The sequence below is a fragment of the Eschscholzia californica genome, unplaced genomic scaffold (genome assembly GCF_041429995.1).
Source record: "Eschscholzia californica isolate CP2 unplaced genomic scaffold, dmEscCali1.0.p SCAF_4, whole genome shotgun sequence".
NCBI classification, from domain to species: domain Eukaryota; kingdom Viridiplantae; phylum Streptophyta; class Magnoliopsida; order Ranunculales; family Papaveraceae; genus Eschscholzia; species Eschscholzia californica.
The window spans coordinates 44,023,382-44,049,789 of record NW_028238461.1 but is presented as its reverse complement, the minus strand read 5'-3'; the positions used below and the strand labels follow the sequence as shown (position 1 = coordinate 44,049,789).

Below are 26,408 nucleotides of genomic sequence, written 5' to 3'. Positions count from 1 at the left end.
AACAAATTTATTACAATATTTACTTTATATATTGCCTAAATTACATGGGACAAATGTTGATGGCAAACTACTTTCACCGAGACTCGATCCGACGACCTTATGGGCTTAAGAGGGGTGTCTAACCTTTACACCAAAGGATGGTCGACCTTTCAATCTCTTTTTTGACTCTCTCTCAGTCTTTCTTTTTTGTCTCTCTCGATCTCTCTCAGTTTCTGGTGGTGGTGGTCCGGTGGTGGTAAAAGATTTGACGTGAGAATATTTTTGATTGATGCGAGCATAATGTCACTTAGCACATTTCAGATTTGGAGCCCTTGTTTCAGACACATTTTGAAGTCTCAAAAATGTGAAATATTTTTCAGCCTATTCAGAAGTTGACACAATTCAACTCACATTTTAGATTTTAGTAATTAAGAAAACAAACATCTGAAAAAGAGACTGAGAGAGACAACAAACACCATCTTGTTCTAATCTTTTGTGTTAATATAATTGAGCCTCTAATAATAAGACAAAGGTTTGATGAGAAATGAATATTTGCAAATATTGTTAGAATTCATACATGAAATGTTCATGAACAAAGAACTCAGCCATGAAGCATGACCCTTTTCCATTTCATGTAAAACTTCATATATAACTTATCTAGTGGTGAGTTACCTTTTGAGTTAAATTCCTAAGGGATTTTTTTATTACAACATAAAAGTTATAGTAATGTAAAATAAAGATATTGGAGTAAACTAAAATACATAGTCAATGTTTTACTTGTTGGTTCATTTCTTAAAGGTGGTGGATTTGTATGTGACTATGTTTGGAGTAGGATTTTCTCTAGTGCGAGGTCCTCTATAAATTTCACATTGTTGGGATTTCTGAGCTAATTCCTCTAGAAATGTCATGCAAGTATCACGGTCTTACTGAAAAACCCGCTACCATAGAATCTCTTTATCATGGATGTAGTTGGATAGTCTGGTTCATCATAGAGAATCTAGACTAGTTTCATTTTTTCAAACCCATGATGTGGACACTGAAGTACAAATTCTTTAAATCCTTCAAGATACTTGGAGTTGTTCCACAAAGTTCTTAAGACTTTGTCTTGTAGAGGTAGTTTTGTGTTCCAGGAAGAATTTTAGAAGGAACGAACTGCTCAATTCTTCCCGTGTAGTGATGGAACGAGGTTGTAAGGCATACAACCAAGATTTTGCTTTCTCTTTCAGCGAGAAAGGGGACAACTTAAGTCTTAAAATTTCAGAGGCATATTGGAAAATTCACAGTCCCACAAATTTCTTCAAAATCCCCTAACTCGCCCATCCCATCTGGTCTTTCTACTAATGGATTGTTTTGTTACAAACTTGAAATAGAATTTTAACTTCATTGTTCATGTCGCTTAAAGTGAGTTGACAATACAAATCGAAATGTAATGTTGATCCCAAAATCCCCGTTTCATGAGTCATAGTGGTATAGTTTGCCAGATCATGAGGCATGGTGTTACAATTATGATGACAAGATACAAAATGAAACAAATGGAACTCTAACGAACGATGTTTTTTTTGTTGAAAAACGAACGATGTCTGATATCCATATTTATAGGTTTCACTTCCCATAGAATTTCCTCTATGGATCCTGTAATTGGGTCACTTATGATTTTGAAATCTCCATCAATTATGCAATTTTGCATTCCAACTTTGTGGGCCAATTCTAATGCTTGAAGAAAATCCCACTGCGGTGGTAATAATCGAGTTACCATTTATTTGTTTGGAGCCCCTGACAAAATGAAACCTAGCTCACCTCTCGCACATATACTGCTCGGAAGGTAAAATCGATCTGTCTACATTGATTTTATGGTGATTTATGGGGTGGTGAAACCCAAGTTGTTTGATATGTAGTGGTTGAGGCCGGTTACTTATTTATCTTTATCATAAGTTTGTTTTAAATTAGGGCAATGCTCTAAACAAGCTGTTAGACGAAAGAGACATTGTTGTCATGGCTTAGGCGACAAATCATTCTTGCAAGGGGGTATCCCTACTGTGGTGTATCTTGTTGAGTGAGTCAAATTCTGCTCGGAAATTCGAAGAATCCAGCATCACCCAGGTATTGGGGTGGATCTCCTTGATCGGCGATGTCAAACCCAAGGGTTTAACCTGCAAGGTTTGTGCAACTCTCAGAATTCTGAAGAACTCTATAAATACAAATATGTATTCGACTATCATACATAAATATTTTGATTACCGAAGTCATGACCGATTGGGCACAATGTGTCAATACACATCAGACACACAAATTGGCTCCTCTTATCATCAAATGATCTTTTTAGTGTGTCACCATCTCATACAGATACAACTGGAGATCATAAACCACATGTGATTTCTTATAATGTCTCTATTACATATCTCATATGTATATACATAGAATAAATCTTACAATGTAGGATCTAGATCCCAGCAAGTTACATTTTTTCTTTCAAGATTTACATTTTTGGTCTTTTTAATTTCTCACCTTCCTTTTACCCTCTCTCTCATCTTTTCTTTGATACGTTAATGAAAAGTAAAGGTAAATGAAAATAGTCGTAGATGATGGTAGTTATCATGGCCTTCAGCTAGACTTCACGATTCGTTTGTGTAAAGAATTGAACTAATCGAATATCAATCTTATTAGCTAGGTTACTCGAAAAGAGAGATATTACAATGTTTATGATATCCTTATATAGTCTTTAGAGAGAGAGAGAGAGATTAAACAGTATTTAGAGAGAGAAAGTTTAACTAACATTAACTAACTAATAGTTAGTTTATTAACAGCCTAGCTAAGAGCGCCCTAACACGAGTGCCTTATGCAATATAATCAGAGTGCCTTCAATTATAGCTGAGTGTGCCTTTATCCTGACGTTAGTTATGGTAGTTGACTTCATCTTCTTCAACTCTTTTATCAGCTGCATCTTCCTCATATCCCTTATCTCTCACAGCCCCCCTCAAATGAATGATTCGATGTTGGGAAGAACCATGAGTTTGCTACGAAAGAAATCAAATTGAGAAGAGAGAATACCCTTTGTAAAAATATCAGCCAAATTTGCTTCAGATGAAACAAATTGAATCTCCAAGGTTGAACTCATAACCAAATCTCGAATGAAATGATAATCAATCTCAATGTGTTTGGTTCTAGCATGGAATACTGGATTAGAAGCAAGATACTTGGCCCCCATATTGTCACAGGAAAGTCGAAAAGGAACAGAAACTGAAACCCCAAGTTCCTCAAGTAGATAGGACATCCATAAGAGCTCAGAGGTTGCAAGAGACAGAGCTCGATATTCTGCTTCTGTGGAAGACCTAGACACTGTTGTCTGCTTCTTTGAAGACCATGAAACCAAAGAAGAACCCAGAAAAACACAATACCCACTTGTAGATCTTCTGGTATCGGGACATCCCCCCCAATCAGAGTCAGAAAAGGCTTGTAACATAGAAACATCTCCTGACTTAAGCAAAATACCAGCACCAATGGTACCTTTTAGATACCTTAGGACCTTTTTGAGAAGGATTAAGTGAGAAGTCCTAGGCTCATGCATAAATTGTGATAAGTAATTGACACTATAGGTCAAGTCAGGCCTAGTCATAGTAGCATATTGCAAACCCCCAATTCAGAAGATATGTAGCAAATCTTGTAAACCAGGCTCTTGGAGCCTGTTTAAGCCCATAGATGGCTTTGTGCAGATGACACACATGATCAGGATATTGTGAATCAGAAAACCCTGGTGGTTGTCTCATATAAACTGTCTCGGTAAGATGCCCATGAAGGAAGGCATTTGAGACATCCAACTGCTGAATAGGCCAATGTCTAGAGATGGCTAAAGTGAGAACAACTCTAATGGTCTGGATTTTAACAACTGGGCTAAATGTCTCCATATAGTCAATACCCTCTTGCTGATTATACCCTTGAGCTACAAGCCTAGCCTTGTACCTTTGAAGAGACCCATCTGAGTTACATTTAACCTTGAATACCCATTTACACCCAAGAACATTCATATGGGTGGTTCTTGGTATGAGTGACCATGTTCCATTTTTGAGGAGAGCTTGAAATTCTTCTTCCATGGCCTGTTTCCATTTAGGGTCTTTAATTGCAGTTTTATAGCTTTTTGGTTCTGCTATAGATGATGAAGAGTGAGTGTTCACAGTAGGAAGAGCATGAGGTACTGAAAAATGAGCTACATGGTCAGGAATGGTCTTGGGTTTAACAATTCCACTCTTGAGTCTTGTTTGCATAGGATGTTTAGTGATATTGGGTCTTGGGTCCTCTTCATCTCTTAAGTCAGAACTTACTTGAGAAGGTGAACCAGTAGGAGATGAACCCTGGTCATCTATTGCAGGAGACATGTGTTCTGATGATGAGACAGTAGATGAAGGGTATACTTGATCATCTAAAGAGTATGTGGTATGATATGAAGGAACAGACATATCAACATTGATTGGGAGAGGTGGAAGTTGGAAAACTTGATAAGGAGAATTTGACTCTTTCTGTGATTTTGAATTTGAAAGGGACTTGTCTATTGCAAAAGGAAAGGTAAACTCATCAAAGATGACATGTCTAGATATGTACTCTCTACCTGTTTCAATGTCTAAGCACTTATATCCCTTGTGTGTTGGGCTATACCCAATAAAAACACACCTTGAAGATTTAGGACTTAACTTGTCAGGCTTAATGTTTCCTAAGTAAGGATAACATAGAGAACCAAACACTTTTATCATAGCATAGTCTGGACTTTTATCAAATAACATTTCATAAGGAGTTTTATATGAGAGAAGCTTACTTGGAGTCCTATTTATGATATATGTGGCAGCAGAATAAGCATGGAACCAAAACTCCTTAGGCATAGAAGCCTGAAACAGCAGTGTATTTCCCACAGAGGTTATCTGTATGTTCTTCCTTTCTGCTCTCCCATTTTGTTCAGGAGTATAGGGACAAGAACTTCTAAAGATAATTCCACATGACATAAGATGAGCATAGAAGTCACCTTTACTGAGTTCAGGAGCACCATCACTTTGAAAGCACTTGATAGATAAAGAAAAAAGTCTTTCATTTTGTGTCTGAAAGTGTTGAAAGCATTTCAAGCTTTCTGACCTTAGCTTCATAGGGTAAATCCAAAAGAATCTACTATAATCATCAAGAAAGAGTATATAATATCTAATTCCTGTCTTAGTAATGACAGGTGATGGCCCCCAAATGTCACAATGTACCAACTGAAGAGGAGCTGTGGTTGAACTTAGTGATATAGAGAAAGAAAGTCTCTGATTTTTCCCTAATTGACATGATGAACAAACATCTTTAAAGTTCTTAGATGTTATCCTAATCCTCTTCTCCCTTTCTAGAAGTAAAATGACCTCTTGAGATGCATGGCCTAACCTGTTATGCCATGTTTCAGCTGTTCCTCTAGCCAAATAGGCCATTTTTGTGTCTTCTTTAGGTGTGACATAAGGGTCCATCTGAAAATCAATACTGTAAAGATTGTTTACCATTGGTCCTTCTCCCAAGACATCCTTGGACCACAAATCTCTTATTAAGAAACCCCATGGGAGAAATTCAACACTGCAAAAGTTCTCTTTTGTAAATTTTGAGATAGACAAGAGATTCCTTTGAATTGTTGGAACATGAAGAACCTTCTTGAGATGGAATGTGTGTGAACCAGTAGCTAAACTTGCTTGTCCTGTACTAGCAATATGTAAACACTTTCCATCTCCTATAAGAACACCATTCTTTCCTTGATAAGGAGTAATATGTTCTAAATCTTCTTGAGAATGTGTCATATGGCTTGTTGCTCCTGTATCAGCTATCCATCTCTTATCTTTATGGTTTATAGAGAGATAGCTGTTTTCTTGTGACTCACTCTCAAATTCTTCCTCAACACCAAAGTGAGCTTGCTCATCTTCTAGTTCTAGAGGGTCAGATTCCTCTTCCTCTTCCTCTTCTTCTTCATCTTCAATTTCTTGAAGATGTAAATTTGCAAAATTCCTACTTGCTGATCTTGAGGCTTCTGAGGAGAAGTCCTTAAACCTTAGCCTACATTGTCTGGCTGTATGTCCCCACTTATAACATATCCCACAAGGTACTGTGGTGAAATCAAAAAAATTGTTCCTATTTTGAGGGGAAACTCTTACATTGGGTCTGAATGGTGTCTTTTGACCATTTTCAAGAATTTGGGTCTGATTAGAAGGCCTCATAGATGATGATCTTGAGCTATTTCTATTCTGTACTTTCTTGACAAAGTATAGCTCACTTGAATCATTATTTGATTCTTGCTCCTTCAACCATTGCTCATGGTGGATCAATCTACTTCTTAATTCACCAAAACTCAGATTACTATCTCTATTTTGTATGGTAATAACAAATTGAGAGTATTCTCTTCCTAAACCTTGAAGAACTATTCTTATTAACTCACTTTCACTCACTTTATCATTCACAGCTACAAGGGAATCAACAATATTTTTGATTTTACTCAAGTATTCAGATATGGGAATCGATCCTTTCTTTATGTTTTGAATTTTATTTCTTAAAGAAGACTTTTGTGCTTCGAATTCTTGAAGAAATACTGTTTCTAAGTAGCACCATATCTCCCTAGAAGTCTTTAACCCTAGAATATCAGATGCTATAGAATGTGTAATTGTGGCTTTGATGCATGACTTCACAAAGCTATCGGTTTTGCGCCATTGAAGGTAAGCTGGGTTTGCTATATCTCTTCCTTCCTCTACAATCAATTGAGAGGGTTCACTATAGGTGCCATCGATGTAGCACACTAGGTCATTGCCAATTAAGGCATTTTCAACTTGATCTTTCCAAACAAGAAAGTTCGATCCATCTAATCTCGCAGATATTAAATTCATAAGATTTGGATTATAAGATACCTGATTTTGATTTGAGTTCATCTTTGATTGTTTGAAGTTTGATGATGATGATAAAGACTGTATCTCTGATTCCTTGATGACAGAAGATCAGCTTTCTTCCTTGTTCTTGATTTCGGTTTGCTCTTCGAAAATCAATTTTAGGGTTTTTTGCTCTGATACCATGTAAAGAATTGAACTAATCGAATATCAATCTTATTAGCTAGGTTACTCGAAAAGAGAGATATTACAATGTTTATGATATCCTTATATAGTCTTTAGAGAGAGAGAGAGATTAAACAGTATTTAGAGAGAGAAAGTTTAACTAACATTAACTAACTAATAGTTAGTTTATATTAACAGCCTAGCTAAGAGCGCCCTAACACGAGTGCCTTATGCAATATAATCAGAGTGCCTTCAATTATAGCTGAGTGTGCCTTTATCCTGACGTTAGTTATGGTAGTTGACTTCATCTTCTTCAACTCTTTTATCAGCTGCATCTTCCTCATATCCCTTATCTCTCACAGTTTGCCAATGTTTCCTTTACTTTCCATTGAGGTCTATGTGTTTATACCATCCTATTAATGTATTTGTGCCATCAAATGTAATGCCTTCTCGAGAAACAAAGAAATAAAAAATTGAAATGACATTTACGGCTAAGACTTAAGAGAGGCCTTGGGGCACCTCGGCCACCATTTTTCTATCATTATCCAAATACTTGTGTTGGTTATCCTCTCAAGCCTCAGCCACCAATATTTCTTGAAGAAATGGTATTCATATAAATTGTTCAATAGCTAGGAAAACCATCGCCATCTTCACTACTTTTCTATGGTGGATAGATGTTCTTGAAGCAGATATTTACCCACATACTAGCAAAAAAAAACCAAAATTTAATAGAGACAAAGTTTAGTTGTACGTGGAATCGTGGACTATCATAAACCAAATACTCTTGTAACTTTGTACTCTTCATCATCATTAATGGTGTTAATTAAGTAGATATGTACATCATCAACATTCATAGCTAGCTACTCTTCATCTCTCTCTAGATTTTCTCTCCCTAATTAACGCCACCTCTAATATCAAAGACGAGGCCCACTTATAGCCACTATTCCATTTCTTAGTATGTAAAATCCTCATGATCCTTTGAGTGGCATAGCTTCATCCTAGCTTGGCAAGCAAGACATTGTTCCTAGTGTTTAAAGCAAGATTGTTAGCTTTGCTATTTAACTTCCTATTTACGTACAAAAAAGATATTGTTTCAAAAGAGGCAGCATGTTTCTTGATCTCCATGAGAGTGTATTTTGTTGTTCAGTTATTGTACTATGTTTTCCATTCAAAAAGTTGCATATGTCGAATGAATCTCCCTCCAAAAGTAGTTTCATGATGCCATGCTTCTTAGCCCAATTGATTCCATACATGGTTGCTTGGCTTTCCCCTTCATCTACTGTTCTTGTGAGAAAGATGTTGGATTGTGTTGCAATTTGATATCCTGCAAAATCATGAACCACAATTGCGAGAAAGGAGGGGAGCGAGCTATTGACAAAAGAGACATCATAGTTAATCTTTATAAGCCCAGGTGGTGGTCATTCCATTGATCTGTCAAAGTTATGGTGTTGGGATAATTTGGCAAGAGACTTTCCTGTGTGTGCATTGAGATTTCTATAGATGTAATAAGCTGCTTGATGAGACATGAAAATGTCCCATCTGAATCTCTTAACTAGGGCTAGTTAGTCCAGTTCGAGCAGTTACTCTGATGAATTGTGTGTTTCTTTTGTCCAGGTGTCTTCTACGGAATTGAGCTCAAAAAATAGCTAAAATCGGGAGAAAGACATGCTAGGGGCACTATGGTCATTTGCTGGTCCTGGAAATCTTAACCAACGTTGGTGCTCAAATGAGAAGTGGGGTCTATGACGAGTCCGTAGGCGAAAACATGAGTCGAATCGGAATCCGGATACGAAAATTGAAGCAAGTCAAAGTTGGGGTCAAAATTAGTTGACCAAGGTCAGCAAGGAATTCACTGATACACGTGGCGCGTTGAAGGGATGCAGATCGGGCGGCTCAGATTTAGATGCTCCCGGTGCTATTCTGCTGCATGCGAGGCGATCAAAACTGTCCGATGATTATCCTACTCTTCTTCCAATAGTCCTTGTTCCAGCGTAGCTACAATTCTAATTACTCCAGCCTGTCACCAATCACGTACACCCGCGTGGCCAGCAACCATCTTGCTCGGTCAGTCTTTCTCCCTTAGAGCATCTCCAATGCAACACTCAACTTGAAAAACTCAATTTGACACATAGGATTAGTTGAGTTTTTAACAAAAAACACTCTCCAATGCAACACTCAACTAAAATCTCAATATGATGTGGCAACAATAAAAAATTGAGTATCTCAACATTTATTGTTGTATTTCAATTGGTCCACGCCATCCTTTTATATACTAAAATAAGAAACAAAAGTAAATCGAAAGTAAATGTTGAGTTTTTTTTTTAGTGTTGCATTGGAGAAGAATTTTGAATTGAGTATCTCAATAGTGGCACCTAGGAAAGAGAAACTCAATTCACACTTGACACATTGGATTAATTGAGTTTTTGTTGAGTGTTGCATTGAAGATGCTCTTATCCCAACTATTTTGAAAATTAAGAAACTAATATCTTTAGAGAGAGAAAGAGGATTTTTCTTCTCTGATCTTCAAAATAATTAAAGGAAAGAGACCGAGAGAACTTGCTAAAATAGATTGTTCAGAGTAGAGAGAGAGAGGGAAAGAAATCAGAGATTGATTGAGTTATTCAGAGAGAGAGAGAGAGAGAGATTATATTTCTTTCTCTTTTAACCAGCGAATGAAAATCGTTATTAAGGGAAAAAAGAGATTGAAGAGACAGAGATGATTCGGTTATTATAAACAAAGAGAGAGCTGAAGATATTTGACTGAGCAAGGTGGGATTTCTCGGCTAAAGAAGGAATTCTAGAGATTGGGGAGATCTCCTACCTTCTGTTTTTAGAGAGAGCTTTCGAGAAAGAGAGGGAGGGGATTGTTGGATACTCCTTTCGGGGTTTATATAACAGGAAGATAAAGAAACAGAGGGATTATCTCACGACAAAAGAAAAGCCAAAACAGAGAGCACCATTGTTATCATCTCTCGGCTTAATCACCACCATCTTCTATTCTCATGTAATTCTATCTTTTTTGTGAGAGAAAGGTGAGATTATTAGAGAGAGAGAGAGGGAGTCATCTCTGTTTTGATTATTGATTGTACAGGAAATTGGGCAGGAGGCCCAATTTCTTGTATTTTTTTGTTAAAAAGACAACCCATCTTTTTAACTAGCTAGGCCCCAAGTAAGTTATAAAAATAGACTTGAAGGACATTTTTAAAGGCACCAACTTTTTAAGAGTCAAAAATACCCTTCATTCAATTAGAAATACTTAGTAATAATCTAACTAATAAATCAGGAACTTGAGTTTTTCTCATGAACGAACCGAGTTGGATTGTCGACGCCGATTAAAATTTCTGGGGTTTGAATCGATTTGGCTATAAGATAGGTTAATGTTTTTAGGTTTTGGTGATTTAATCTATTTGCTTGTTGTTTGAAGAGGCTTTTAAGGGGTTTGATTTAGTTTTTGGTTCTAAATTCTAGAGAGAGAAAGTTTTATATACTTTCAATGGAAGGAGAATTTGATAGTGTTCAAGGTATAATCCAACTTCTTCATTACTTTATTTTCATTGAGTTATGAACGATGGATGACAATTTGTTAGTTTTGATGTTTATGTTCAAACTTATTTGTTGGATTTATATGGAAGTTGTGAAAGTATAGTTGATGCAAGCAATGTGTTTGATAAAATGCTTGAAAGAGATGTTGTTGCTTGGAATGCAACGTTAGTTGGTTATACAAGACGTAGGTTGGTTGAAATATCTATAAAGTTGTTAGATGAAAGGCTTAAGAGAAATATTTTTTTCTTGGACAATCATGATTGGTATTTATGTTCAAATTTAGAATTTCATGAAAGCTTTGGAAGTTTTTCGAAGAAAAGTAAAATGATGGTGCTAGAGCTTATAAAATGACTATTATGAATTTGTAGGGGTTTTAGCTAGTTTTTCGATACAACATTTTATTAGACAAAATATAATAATTTGTAACAAATTTTATGTTAAATCAATTCAAAACTAATTTGCAAACCATTTGCATGGCATTGCAAGGTGTTTGCAAGGCTTTGCAAGGTGTTTGCAAGGCTTTGCAAGGCTCTGCAAGGTGTTTGCAAAGCTTTGCAAGGCTCTGCAAGGTGTTCGCAAGGTTGTGCAAGGTATTTGCAAAAGTCATGCAAGGTGTTCGCAAGGCTCTGCAAAGTTTTTGCAAGGCTCTGCAAGGTGTTTGGAAGGCTCTGCAATTTGTTTGCAAGGCTATCCAAGGTGTTTGCAAAAACCATGCAAGGTGTTTGCAAGGCCCTTCAAGGTGTTTGCAAGGCTCTGCAAGGTGTTTGCAAGGCTTTGCAAGGCAGTGCAAGGTATTTTCTTAGACTAGGGTTAGGTTGGTCTTTTTACTGAAATTGAAAATTACATAATTGCCATCAGGGAGGTGAAGCCTAAAAAACTTTGATGAATCCTTTTTAACCAAAATCATAATTTCTTAGGGAGTTTTGGCCAAATTCCCCATTGATTGTAGAGGGAGAGACAGAGAAAGAGATTTTTTTGAGAAACAGGGAATTTAATTGATCATTTAATTTCAATTTTCATCTTCATTTTTATCTCTCTATATTTGTCTTTATTCTTGGATGTATGAGAGAGAGGGTTAGAAGAATTGAAATACAGTGGAGAGAGAGAGAGAAAAAAAAATTGTGTTGAAGAAGACCTTGTTTGGTTAATAAGTTCTGCTGGAAAATTATTTTCCTCTGTTGCTGGAAAATCATTTTCTCAGAGGGTGCGTTTGACTTCTGAAGGGAAAATAAATTTCCAATGAGAAAAATTCTTTATTTCTCCCTCTTTATCTCTTATTTTCATATTTACTGATTTAATCTTGTTTGCCATGAGTAACTAACCATTTTATCTAGGGTTTTAGATGAAGTCCATAATAATTATTTTATCGATCTGATTTATATGTGAGTCAATCAATTCCGAGATCGAATTTCGTATGATTTAAGTTCTTATTGTTTTTAATGATAACATCTTCCGGATTTTAGACCATTCATGTTATAGAATCCGAGTAGTATAAAAATTAGTGACCAATGCAAGTAAATCATCTTTAGAATTGTTAGGTGGATGAATTCGAAAACCCTATGTTCTCTCCTTTTCTGAGTTTCTCTAGTACTAAATTATTTGTTATTTAAGTTTATTCGTTTATTTTATTATCATCTTACCACAAAACCACTTTCGAAAAGACATTGTAATAGTTTTAAGGTTAGAAATCGAGTTTGACTAAGTCTATGCGGATCGACCCCGGTCTTACCGGGAAATTACTACTTGACACCCGTGCACTTGCGGGTGTAGACCTTTTAAGGAAACTTTATAGGCCCATCACTGCTCCATGTTATGATTTGTTTCTTTGAAAATTATATCGCATCTCTTCTTCCACATATGGCAAAGAGCAATGGATATGACTTATATAGTTCGAAGAGATCCAGATATAATACTCCTTTATGTAGATGCTTTATATCACTATATAAGAACATCTCCAATGCAACACACCAACACTCAATAAAAACTCCAAAATCCTAAGTGTCAAGTGTGGGAAAATGGATGTCTAAATAGTCTATTTCCTACTGGGTCATTTAAAGATACCCTATTGAAAGACATTCTCTAATGAAACGCTCAAACGAAAGTTCATATTTTGACTCTAAAACTAACTGAAATGCTTATGCGACACAAACAGGAGGCCAAAAAAGAAGTTGGTCACAAATTGGGAGGCAAAAAGAAATTAACTCTAAAACAAATTGAAATAGAATCTTTCACTTCATTGATAATGTCGCTTAAAGTGAGTTTACAATATTAATCAAAATGTAATGTTGATCTTAAAATCTCGTTCCATGAGTCACAGTGGTATAGTTTGATAGATCGCGAGTAATGGTGTAACAATTATGATAACAAAATACCAAATGAATCAAATGGAATTCCAACCAATGATGTGAAAGATTTAGGTTTTGGGTGAGGAAAATCATATACCACCGTGTTTATTTATAATAGAACAATACTACAAAAGATGGAAATAAATAAAGAGAAATAACATAACTATAGAAACGACCCAAATCCTTAGTGTATCCAATCCTTTCATATCATAATAAGGGTAATAAATAAATCAAGGTAAATCTTCTTATGAATATTTCCAAGATATGAAAGGTTTGGATACACTAAGGACTTGGATAGAATTTCTTATATCAGAATATCTCTTATAACTATGTAATGAAAATAATAAATAGATATTATCTTCTTATGAAATATCTTCTCATGGAAATAATAAATAGATATTATCGTCTTTCGACAGAATGACTACATACTTTATTAACCACAATTGTGGTGATTCGTTACAATAATTGAATAGTAATCAACCTTTAGTAAGACCAAGTACAAGGAACCAAAGTCCCACTTCAGAAGTTTCACATATTGTATTATTACTTCATGACAGTGAAAGAACAAAAAGCATCAAAAACTTCTTACAAATCCTGGGCGTGAAGGTCTGGGCATTTAACGAAGTAACACAACTTCGAAAAAGTTTAAGGTATGGAAGACCCTGGTTTAGCTACCCGAACAATAATCTCAACTCTTCAGGGAAATCCAATTTTGGGTATTCATAAAGTGAAACTGATGGGTCTTCTCACCACAAAAAGTAAGCACATCATCGTCTTCTTTTACACTGGTTATAATCTTCTTTTACACTGGTTATAATTGACGACAACGTTGATGGTTTAGCCGAGGTGTGTTCAGTAATATCTACTTCCCACAAGAAGCACTATGTTCCTCGACTTAAAGTTGTCAAACTAGTCTCATGTTCGATATATAATGAAGATATGATGATCCATAGGAACAGATTGTTAAATATCAGTGACTATACTATAGGAAAACCATATACCTCTGTGTTTGTTTATAATAGAACAATACTACAACAGATTGAAACAAATAAAGAGAAATAACATAACTATGGAAACGACCCAAATCCTTAGTGTATCCAATTCTTTCATATCTTGGAGATATTCATAAGAAGATTTACCTTTGTTTATATAATACCCTTATTACCATCCCGCAAATTGAACGGAGGATCAAAGCGAAAGTTCAATTTGGAAAATAAATCCATGAGACGAAACTTGATGAAACCATTCTTCTACAAATTCTTCAGTACGACAATCATGGAATACATTGATGAACAAACTTTTATTTGGTGTAGATCGGTATTAATATTACGACAGTAATGACGAACAAACATGGCATAATCACACTGGATTCATGACCATTTAAAAGACACGGGCTAAACCACACTAGATTCAAAATCCTTTGCACTTAATCAGAACGGATCAGAGTCTCACGGCAAAAACACAGCTAATTTTGCTTATAAAACAGACAAAAACACAAACGGGAAGACATCAACCTTGCACTCCAAACAACAATAACAATTACAACCGATATTATCAATCGGTGAAATCTGCCCTTTACGGATATCGAACTTGCACCAAAATTGGACTAACTTCAAACTTACTTCAACACCAATTTAACTCTCAAAGCATCCATGAATCCCTTTCCCATTATAAAGAACATATCCATCATTATTATATACTCCAAACACATAAAAGATTTGGCATTGTGGATGCACTTTCTTTCTTGATGATATAAACCTTAAAATCCACAGCTGAACACTATAATATTTGTAACTAGAGTCGCCACCACTGAATATTATTGAAAAACATTTAAAAAAAAACTTCGACGGTAAACCTTGACTAAATTTATTGAGAAGTATGAACTAAGCTAATTAAAAGTTAGAAAAGAAAATAAAGGAAAAAAATAACTATGATTCCGGGGGACGGTAGTCATAGAAGCGGCTACCGCCCCGGTTAAGCGGAAGCTAAATAGGATCGAAACTCTACTTGTTAGAGTCTTTTAGGCTCTGATACCATGAAAGATTTAGGTTTTGGGTGAGGAAAACCATATACCTCCATGTTTATTTATAATAGAACAATACTACAATAGACAGAAACAAATAAAGAGAAATAACATAACTATGGAAACGACCAAAATCCTTAGTGTATCCAATCCTTTCATATCTTAGAGATATTCATAAGAAGATTTTTTATTTATATGTTACCCTTATATAAGAAGATTTTCATATCTTTGAGATATTCATGAGAAGATTTTCATATCTTTGAGATATTCATGAGAAGATTTTCATATCTTGGAGATATTCATAAAGGTAATATCTATATAACAAAACAAAACGGATTGTGATGACTGGGACAAAATAAATACACGCTGAATGGGACAAAATAAATGCTCTCCTCTCATCTTTTCCTCACTTTTCTCCCTATGAAAACCTTTCACTTTTCTTCTTCAAAGTAAATTACTACAACTACCCACTTACTATTTGTGAATTTCATTGGTTTCAATCTTTTTGTCTCCTCAGTTAACACTTTACCTCTCTTTCTTTTTCTCTCACACACATAATGAAGAACACTGTAACCGATAAAAGTTAATTGGAGACAAGTTCTCCCAATAATCTCTTCTTATTCTTCCCATTCTCTTTAAAACCCTCTGTTCAACCCAAGTTATTTATCTTATTTAATTATGAATCTCTTACAGCTAGAAAACTTCAATTTTTATTTGTTTTCTTATCATTCAAATCTTGGTTAATATTTCCAGGTTCACTTCAACTTTTTAGGCCTAATCCTAGGTATAAGTGTAATATTTCAATTTTGGTGATTCATATGATTGTTTGATGAGTATCAATAGAGTTCAGAAAAACCATATATGTATGAGATTTATGGAAATTCAAACTGGAGTCGGATTTGTTGGAAGAATGAGATCTTTTAGACAAGCATAGATGCCTTCTGCTACTCTACGGCTGCAATTGTAATCCATGTTTGTTTTCTGTGTACTCATTTAAAATCCAGAGTTTGATTGTATATGATCGCAACTTGATTATGTTTGTCCTTTATTACTTGTTTTGATTTGGGTTGTAAGAAAGTTGTTGTTTTTGTTTTGTAGTTGGAAAATGCAAATTTCGGGATTGATCTCTTGATTACTGGTTTTGGGATGTAAGAGGTAATTCATTTCTGGGTATTTTTATAGCTTCTTTTTGGGAAAAAGATCATCAATTTATGAAAGTTTTGATGCTTATGTTTGTAAGGTGGTTTGTTTCTCTTTTATGAAGTAGTCATTTTATTTTTTCTCCTCAAAATCCAACTAATTAAGTTTTGTCGATAAGGGGACTTAAACTTGGGAAAACTTTGTGTTCTCTTGAATGGTGTTGTGTAACCTGATATCTATTTTTTGTTGTACTCAAGGGACCAACCATATAGAATGTGGAAGTTTCACAAACCAGAAATCGTTTAAGGTGTTAGAGAATATAGGCCAACGACGGTTGTAGGGGATACCATGTATAGGCGGGTCACGGGTGTCAAACAAAATTCCAACTACTTAAGAATCTCTATTTATTTCTTAGCACTCATCGGGATCGTCTGTGTATGGTGTTTGATCAAATAATAATGTTTACAGAACCATGATTGAAGATAAAAAACGATTCATAGGGACGTATATGGATGTGGTTTTTTCCAATTACTTTAATTCTCTATGTTCAACTTGTTCTTGAATATTAATATGGTTCAAAATTTATGTAAGAAAATGAGATTGTTTTGATGCTTCCAAGGTCAGGACATATGTGTTTCAATAGTGCGTTACATATGTATTACAATATGTGTTTTACTATCTACACATACAACTTAAGTAAAAATTATCTACCCATCGACAAAAAAAAAAATAAAAAATTATCTTTTATAGTGAATAACTTACACAATCAACTAAAATACAACAACTTCTACAAAATTCCACATTTGGTTTAAATAATTGTACAAATTTAATTTATTTTTATTTTGTATCACAATAATCTTGTAAATTTGATTAGGGCATCATATCGATGAAGCTCTACACAATTTAATGTATAGATTTAAAAATAAGAGAAAAGTGTTTGTAGTTTGTACATGAGAAATTAGTATTTGTAAAGGGTTCGTGGGTATATAGACCAAAATAATATTCAAAAAAGGTTTATGATCCAATCTTCCCAAAACATAGATATTTAGTCTTTTTACATTATAGACATAATAACCCATTCTTTATGAGAGAACTACCGTCCATGTCCCTCCTACAAAAATCACGGGATTTTTAATTTTCCAGGATGAATTTGGAATGTTTCTAATGTGGGCGTGATTTAGGGGATTTAAAACAAGTAACGTATAAATCCGATTTTTCTCTATTTTCTAATCGTTTTGGAAGGCAAATCTATTTCCAAATCAATTCAAAACAAAAATCGTAACCAAATCAATTTTCTCTCTCTTTACAGATTTGGAAACCAAATCAATTTTCTCTCTCTTACTATGTAAATTTTTTTAGATTCAAATCAATTTTCTCTCACTTAACTTTCAGATTTGGAATATATTTTCTAGGATCAATTTAGCGTGATTTGGGGGTTAATATACAAAACATATATACCACTTTCTCGCACTTAACTTTTTGTTTTGGAAATAGTATATTTTTCTAGGAACATTAAAGCAACATATGTTATCGTTTTTACTCATACATAAATACACATAGAATACAAATTATAAACAAATACGTAAATTATGTATTATTTATGACGAGGAAACCATCATTTGTCAAGTATACAACATAATTTATCAAATGTATGTGGGTCTTGTTCAATAAATTACACACAATTTCTTTTACATTACATATAATTTCTTTTACATTACACATCCTTTACATTCTGTTACAAAAAAAAAGTACAAAATCTTTTTTGGTTCAAAAATGGTGCCCATCCATGTACTCTCCATTAGTTTCGTTGACTCACTTTGATTTGATGATTCTCTTTGAAATTTCATCTGGTATATCAAATCTACAAACATAAATACAAATACATTAAAGAAAAAAAAATCATATATTGTATTATAAACTACATGTACAGTTTCGTAAATTATATATAATGTTTGTCAAATTTTGGCAACATTTGAAGGTTTTGAGTAGTTTGGTAAACTTATCAAGGCTACTGTTTTGGGTGAAAATTACACGTAATGGTAAATAAATAATAAATAATTTATGTGCACTTATACTTAAATTATATACATAATGGTAATAACATGAAGATATACGTAAATTATATATACTTTATTGCAAAGTACACGAGATTTGATAGTAAAGCGAAGTATTTCTACTAATGAAATGAGTACTGTTTTAGTGTTAAAGCACGGGTAATGTTCTATAAATTACCCATAATTTACTATAAATTGTGGTAATTTACGATACAGTGCATGTATTGTAAATTCTGTTATGAGTAACCGTACGAAAGAACAAATGTTTCATAAATCCGTACGGATTGAAAACCAGATCTGAAAAAAAAATATGAGAATATCATTAAGCTTAAACTACAAATCTAAAGATATCTACTATGATGATTGATTGCAATAATGTTAAACTCGAGTTGAAGGATTAAACATCAAGATCAAAAACATAAATGAAATTTTAAGAGAGAGAAAGAAAATAAACATCAAACATTCGATTGATGATTGATAATCTGATCTCACGAAATATCAGAAACAACAGAAGATTAAACATAGATCTAAATAAATATGATATTATCACTGGATGCAAACATAACATACTAACTTTGAAGGAATCATTGAATGAGGAATAAACATAAAGATCTTAAACAGTTATGCAAATTTTAGAGAGAGAAAATAAACATCATACATTCGAAGTTAATGAATTAGTAAACAGATCTTATAGAACGAAATAATTAGGGTTTTAGTTATAAGAAGAAATATTAGATATTAACAATGGTGTTTATAAAGATTTCGAAAGTATTAAACCTGATAAATGATGAATTTGGACAGCAATATAATGTAGAAGAAGAAGATTTTCTGAGTTTAATGGAGGTTTGTCAACTAAATCGGTTTTAGAGAGATCAAATAAAGAGTTTCCGTTACTAAAAATAATGAAGATATCCTTACTTTGAATAGAAACATGATTGGAGAGAAATATGGAAGATAATAATGAAGATATCCTTACTTTGAATAGAAACATGATTGGAGAGAAATATGGGAGATAAATATGGAAAAAGATATGCATAGATTTCGAAGATAAATCAGTTATAAAATATGGAAAGGTTAGAGGGATTATGAAATAATATTTATTCTAGAGATTTGTGTTTTTTCTGTAGATGAGACCAAATGGACTAGATATCCATTTATATTATTTTTTTGGTTTTAAAACCCTTTATAGGATTAGAGAGGATTATATTTGTTATTAGGACCCCTTTTTTGGTATTCTAAATGTATTTATTTATTTGTAAATAAGTTATTTATACCAACATAAGTGAAAAACATTATTAACATAAGTGAAAAAGAGGCTTCAAATTGAAATCGCTCATTGTCTTCTTCAATAGATGAACTTTTTATTTCTCGAAACCATGTATCTTATTGTTCAATCTCTATATTCATTTCGTTGATTTTTCAGTTGTCTTCATTTTGATATTATTCAGTGCAGAGTCATGCATTTTTTTAAGACGCTAATCGAACACTTTTCTTCATTATTGTGTTCATAATCTTCTTCACTGGCGAGTTTTTTTTTCTTTTATGAAAACACTGACGAGTTTCACCGTGTCGGAGGCACGGGTTATATCTAGTATAAATCAAGGTAAATCTTCTTACGAATATCTCCAAGATATGAAAGGATTGGATACACTAAGAGCATCTCCAATGCAACACTCAATCTTAGAAACTCTGAGAGCCACCTAGGATTTTTAGAGTTTTTTCTTAAAACTCCTCTCCAATGGAACACTCTATTTGGATCTCTAAGATGACGTGTCGAGGGTGGAATAGATATATCTCAAGAGGACACTCTATTTCCAGAGTGTCCTCTTGAGATATCTCTAATTGTTCAACTCATCAATATTTGATTTTCAACCAATAGAAATCGAGTCTTCAATATTTTCTAAAATAACTAATTGTTTATTGACAAAAATAACTATGCCACATAAGTAAATAAGATAAGTTTAGAGTTTTGCATTGGAGACAAAAAAAATTGAGGATATCTATTAAGGCCACCTAGGAGCGAGAATCTCAATTGGAACTTGACACATAGGATGAATAGATATTTTTATGAGTTTTGCATTGGAGATGCTCTAAGGATTTTGATATAATTTTTTATATCAGGATATCTCTTGTAACTATGTAATGGAAATAATAAATAGATATTATCTAGTTTCCTAATTTAGTTAGAAGAAATTAGGAAATCCTAAATCCTAATTTACTCTATAAATAAGAGATGGGTTCTAGGAGTTTATGCATCCGATTACTATTCAATTACTGTAACGGATCAAAACAATTGTTGTTAATAAAGTATGTAGCCATTCTGGCTTTATCCGAGGATGTAGGCCGTGAATATCCGACTAAATCTCGTTAAATATTGTGTCTTTGCTTTATATTCATCTATCTGATTATAATATAATCGTTAATTTAATATGGTATCAGAGCAGGTTGTTCAATCCTGACTTAAGCTTCTGCAATTTTCTGACGATTTTTTAGTCGTTGTGATTAATTGATAAATCACTGCATCCATATTTTTTTAGATTTCCAAGTTAATCTTGTGACTTTTTCATTCTACAATCGTGAGTACGGTGCAACCGAGATTACAAGTTTGATTTAAGACGACAATTCTCCTTTCTTTTCCGTTACAAAATGTCAAAGAAACTTACTTCAACATGGAGTTCTGCAGTATTTTGATCTTTCCTCTTCAAGTTAGACACTTCACATCTTTCATGCTCCAACTTGCGGGAGGGGGTGGGGGGTTGAGATACGAGATACATGAGACGCATCGAGAAGGCGAAGATCCGACGATCAAGACTAATCAGGATATTAGAAGATATGGAAGATATAATTTCTTATATCAGGATATCTGCTCTAACTTGCAGGTGGGTGGGGGAGGGGGGGGGGGGGGGGTTGAGATACGAGATACATGAGACGCATCGAGAAGGCGAAGATCTGACGATCAGGATATTAGAAGATATGGAAGATATAATTTCTTATATTAAGATATCTCTTGAAACTATGTAATAGAAATAATAAATAGATATTATCTAGTTTCCTAGTTTAGTTAGGAGAAATTAGAAACCCTTAAACCCTAATTTACTCTATAAATAAAGTTGTAATGAATTACCACAATTGTAGTTAATAAAGTTCTAGGAGTTTATGCATTCGATCACTATTCAATTGTTGTAATGAATTACCACAATTGTAGTTAATAAAGTATGTAGCCATTCTGGCTTTATCCGAGAATGTAAGTCGTGATTATCCGATTGAACCTCGTTAAATATTGTGTCTTTGCTTTATGTGAATCTGTCTGATTATAATATAATCGTCGGTTTAATATGATGTCTCATTTTTTTCTTGAAAAACAACGATGTCTAATATCCATATTTATAGATTTCACTTCCCACAGAATTTCTTCTAGTGATCCTGGAACTGCGTCACTTGTGATTTTGACATCTCTATCGGTTACGACGCAATTTTGCATTCCAAGTTTGTGGGCCAATTCGAATCCTCCGTGAACAACCCACTTCAGTGGTACTAATTGAGTTACCTTTGTTTGTTTGGAGCACCCTCACAAAATGGAACCTCTCCAATTTCTTGCTATGGCCACACATGTACGACTCGGAACATAAATCGATTTGTCTACATTTTGGGTGATTAATGGGATGGTGAAAACCAATATTGTCTGATATGTACTGGTTGACGTTGGTTACTTATTTATCTTTATCATAAGTTTGTATCAAATTAATCCAATGCTCCTAAATAATTTTGCAGCCGAAAGAGACATTGTTGTCATGGCTTAGGCGACAAATCATGCTTGCAAGGGGGTATTGCAATTGTGGTGTATCTTGTTGAGTGAGTCCAATCCTGCTCTGAAATTCAAAGAATCTAACATCATCCAGGTACTGGAGTGGATCTCCTATTCTCCTTAATCGGTGAAACCTTAGGGTAAACCTGCAAGGTTCGTACCACTATCAGAATCCTAAAGGACTCTATAAATACAAATAGGCGTGTTCGACTATCATACATAAATATTCTGATTATTAAAGTCACGACGGGTTGGGCACAATGTGTCAACACACATCGGACACACAGATTGGCTCCTCTTATCATCAAATGATCTTTTTAGTGTATCACAACTCACGATCTTATGCGGATACCATTCGAGATCACAAACCATATGTGATTTCATATGATGTCTCTATTACATATCTCATAGGTAAATACAGAGAATAAATTTTACAATGCAGGTTTAGGCTCTAAATCCCATTAAGTATCATTTTTTCTTTCAAGATTTACATTTTTGGTCTTTTACCCTCTTTGTCATATTCTCTTTGATAAGTTAATAAAAAGTAAAGGTAAATGAAAATAGCGGTAGATGATGGTAGTAGTTGTTATGAGAATTGAAGGAGATGCCCTTCGACCAGAGATGCAATGCGAGCAGTTTGTCGGATAGGACAATTGATGAAGAAGATCATCAAGTCTGGATGATTTAGGGATCGTAGTGTTTAGCTAGAAACCAACTATGATCGTCGAATAACGAAGCAATTGGCGGCTAACTTCGTCCGAATCCTACAACGAGTCACACCAAAGAGTGTTGATTTAATCAGAAGATATGACTAGAGGGATGAGACATATAAACATGGGTTAGACCCATAGATATGTCCAAAAGGCCTAAAGGAAGTTTATGCAGAGATAGTATAAAAAGTCTGAAAAGGGACTTTGGGCCGGACACCTAAATAGAGTTTTTGGGTCCAAAAGAGGGGGCGGGCATGCTTGGTTGTGTGCCCTTATAGGGCCAGCCAGATCTCCCCATTAGGGCATGCCCTGACCGACCACATGTTAGGAAAACTAGAAAATTCCAAATAGTTGTTATTTTCATGTATTTCTTAAATCTTATTTAAAAGGAATTTTTAGGAAACCTAATTAGAGTTGGACTCTAACTTAGGGTTGTATATAATGTCTCTTGAGACTTGACTAAGGTGTGAAAAATTCTCAAGAAGATTTCTAACTTTACAACATCAAGTAGAGAAAGAAAGATAATTCCCAACTATCTATCCAGTCAAAGAAGAAGTGTTCTACAATCTGACCGCCATTGGAGTTCTAGCTAACAACAAGGTGGGAGATCAAGTTGATTGCTCGGTGTCCCAAGTGGAGGAGCTACAATTGGAGCTCTTGGTCTTCTAAAACGATTGGAAAGGTTCGAGGGAAAACTAGCGATTAAGGTAATTTCTAACTTCTTAGTTCATTATTAGTTTATGCATGAGATCTCGTGGATATTAGTGTTAGACATTAAATGTGTGGGATTCCGCTAACAACACTAGGAGACACCATAACCCAACAAGAATAGTCTCACATGAGAGAAAAGTAATTTAGCCAATAATATAATATTTAGGTCCTCTCTACTCAATGCCAATTGGTTTTGAGTTAGATGACCACAAACTTAACATAGTTATCAGATCTAGGCCCACTCTTGATGGGCTTAAATTCCACACGTGCTCCACGTCTCCCGTAAGAGAAAAAACACATATTTAGGCTCAAACAACGTCATACGTGACGAGGCGTGTGAGAATAATCCTGCAGGAGAAAGGCGACCTCGCAACCAATAATATAATGCTCAAGTCCTCTGCGCTAATTGCCAATTGAATTTGAGTTGCATGACCACAAACTTAATAGTTATCATTGCCTTCACCTAGACTTCATGATTGGTTTGTCAATGTTTTCTTTAGTTTCCATTGGGGTCTATGTGTTTATGTCGTCCGAACGTATTTGCGTCATACGAAGTAATGCATTCTCTACCATTTAAAAAACAAAACAGCCAGACAAGAGAACAAATAATTTTTTTTTTGAAATGACATGATATATGTCTAAGACTTGATAGATGCCTTGGTGCACCTCGATCACCATTTTTAGGTCATTATCCTGATAATTTCTATGCCTTGGTTTATCTTCCCAGGCTCTCAACCACCTATAATTCTTGAAGAAATGGTATTCATATAAATTGTTCAATAGCTTGAAAAACCATCACCATCTTCACTACTTTTCTATGGTCGTTAGATGTTCTTGGCACAGATACTAGTAAATCCACATACTAGCAAAAAATCAAAATTTAATAGAGACAAACTTTTAGTTGTACGTGGACTAGACATGAACCAAATACTTGTAACTTTGTACTCTCCATCATCATTAATGTCGTTAATTAAGTCCATATGTACATCATCAACATTCATAGCTAGCTACTCTCTTCCTCTCTCTAGATTTTCTCTCTCTAATTAATACCACCTCTAATATCAAAGACGAGGCCCACTTATAGCCACTATTCCATTTCTATGATCCTTTGAGTGGCATAGCTTCATCCTAACTTGGCAAGCCTCCCCTTCACTCATTCCTTTTTCTCTCTTCTATATAAACCCTAAAACTGTGCCAAACTAATTACTATAAACCAAACAAGTAGTACAAAAACCCTAGCTATAATGGATATCTGGTCATGGATGTGTGATCTCCCTAACTCAGACAACTGGCCCGAGTCAGACTCAGACTCCTCTTCACTTGTTTTCCAACTCACTAACACCTCCACCAAATCAATCCTACTCAAAGCCCAAAAAACTTCAGATTCAGACTCAGATAATCATCATTTAGTTACCTTCTCTATTTGTATAAATGGTTTTCATCCTTTTACTCCTAATGAAAAAACGATTTGGACTTCCGACACATGTAATCTCAAATCCGACAACCCATTTCTTCCTTTTCTTCTCCAACTAATCCATGAAACTATAATCCGTTCTCCTACTACTCAATCCACCGCCATGATTTCTTCCATTTGCCCTCGTTCTCAACTTCAAAAACTCAAACCTGAGTCAATATCTTGGATCGTTGAGTCTCACTCACCCGAGTCATTCTCCAACTTCTTCAACTTCATCTTTCTCTCTCATTTCTTCTGGATTTGTGTTTCTAATGCTCCATCAGAAGTGGGTTTTCTTTACTTTCAAAATTTATTCACTCCAAATCTTAATCTTCTCTCATGCAAACATGTTTTACGTAATTTCTTGATTTCAATTGGAATTGATGGTGAATTGTGTTTCATGCGCACCCTTGGTTACATGTTAGCAAAATGGTTTATTATAAGAGACACAGGTGTAGGTTTACAATTGTTAACTCCACTTCCCTCTAATGGATTCTCTTACACTACTGAATCTCATGGATTCTGGATCTTGAGAGGTTACTCTCCTATTTTATCAATGAATAATCCAAACAGTCAAAGTGAGTCAACCTTATTATTATTATCGTCTAAGTCGAAGCGAAACCAACTTGACACGAAGGGGACGGTGCTAAAATACGCTCTGGCGCACCAGCAACTCGAAGCTGTCCTCCAGCTTGAGTACTCGGTTTATTATAATGACGGTTTTATCCAAGTTAACGCGCGTGTGGATAATTTACGGTTTCGTGTGGTAAAATTAGGGTTTAATAAGGAAGAAGAAGATAATGAGTACTCAGAGGAAAAATACTTTCCGTCTAGAGTTCGGGTTTGGGTAGGACCTGAAGCCGGATCGAGTTATGTGTCCGGTTTAAGTTTGGGTAGATCGACTCAGAACCAGGAGAGAGATGTGGAAATCAAGAAGACTGTTAAGGGTAGTTCGGGAAAAATAAAAACCACCGGAAAGACGTCGACGAAGAGAAGTACAAGAAGTTGGAGGTTTGACCAGGATGCAGAAGGACACGTGGCGACATTTGAGGCCATCTTATGTGATAATGTAAGTGGTATTGAAATTGCCAAGTGGAAGCCAACAAGTAGTGAGGGGAATCCGAAAAATGGGATAAAAAACCGGTTAAATGAGGTGTTTAATAAAACGGGAGGAGTGGTATTTGCAGGGGAGGAGTATGGAGAGGGAGTAGGGTGGAGGTTAAGTAGAGAGATGGAAGGAAGTGTGTTGAAGTGGAGATTTGGAGGGAAGGTTTGGGTGAGTTATTTGCCAAGTTGTGAGAACACAACAAGTTCGAATATTGAAACTAGGTGTGTAGAATGGTGTGATGAGATCGACTTGCCCTTAATTCCAGGGAAGTACATGCCATTTTAGCATATAGTTCAAGATATTTGAAGAACCCAAGAACTTTTGTATTTCAAGATTATTTGCTTGGATTAGTATAATGTTATTCAGACAGTCTAAGAGTTGTAAAAATGTGTAGGAATCAAGTAGCTATAAGAATGTGTATGGTTTATGGATCTGATCTCTCCACTTTTTAGAATATTATAGTTGTATAGTTGGTCGTTCAAATAATATTTTCTATTAGTAAA

The 26,408-nt window shown here is 34.8% G+C and overlaps 1 protein-coding gene and 1 long non-coding RNA gene across 2 annotated transcripts; both read left to right on the top strand.

The window, feature by feature from the left end:
* The first annotated feature begins 7,793 nt into the window (after nucleotides 1–7,793).
* Nucleotides 7,794–16,424, top strand: LOC147544972 (uncharacterized). The gene is made up of 3 exons (XR_015239659.1): nucleotides 7,794–10,534; nucleotides 16,023–16,079; nucleotides 16,322–16,424. It is a non-coding gene; the product is annotated as an uncharacterized LOC147544972 (long non-coding RNA).
* A 7,525-nt stretch (nucleotides 16,425–23,949) lies between these two features.
* LOC147544971 (uncharacterized) lies at nucleotides 23,950–26,408 on the top strand. The gene has a single exon (XM_086637638.1). It carries the CDS (start codon nucleotides 24,589–24,591, stop codon nucleotides 26,188–26,190), a length of 1,602 nt encoding a protein of 533 aa, XP_086493764.1. The 5' UTR covers nucleotides 23,950–24,588; the 3' UTR covers nucleotides 26,191–26,408.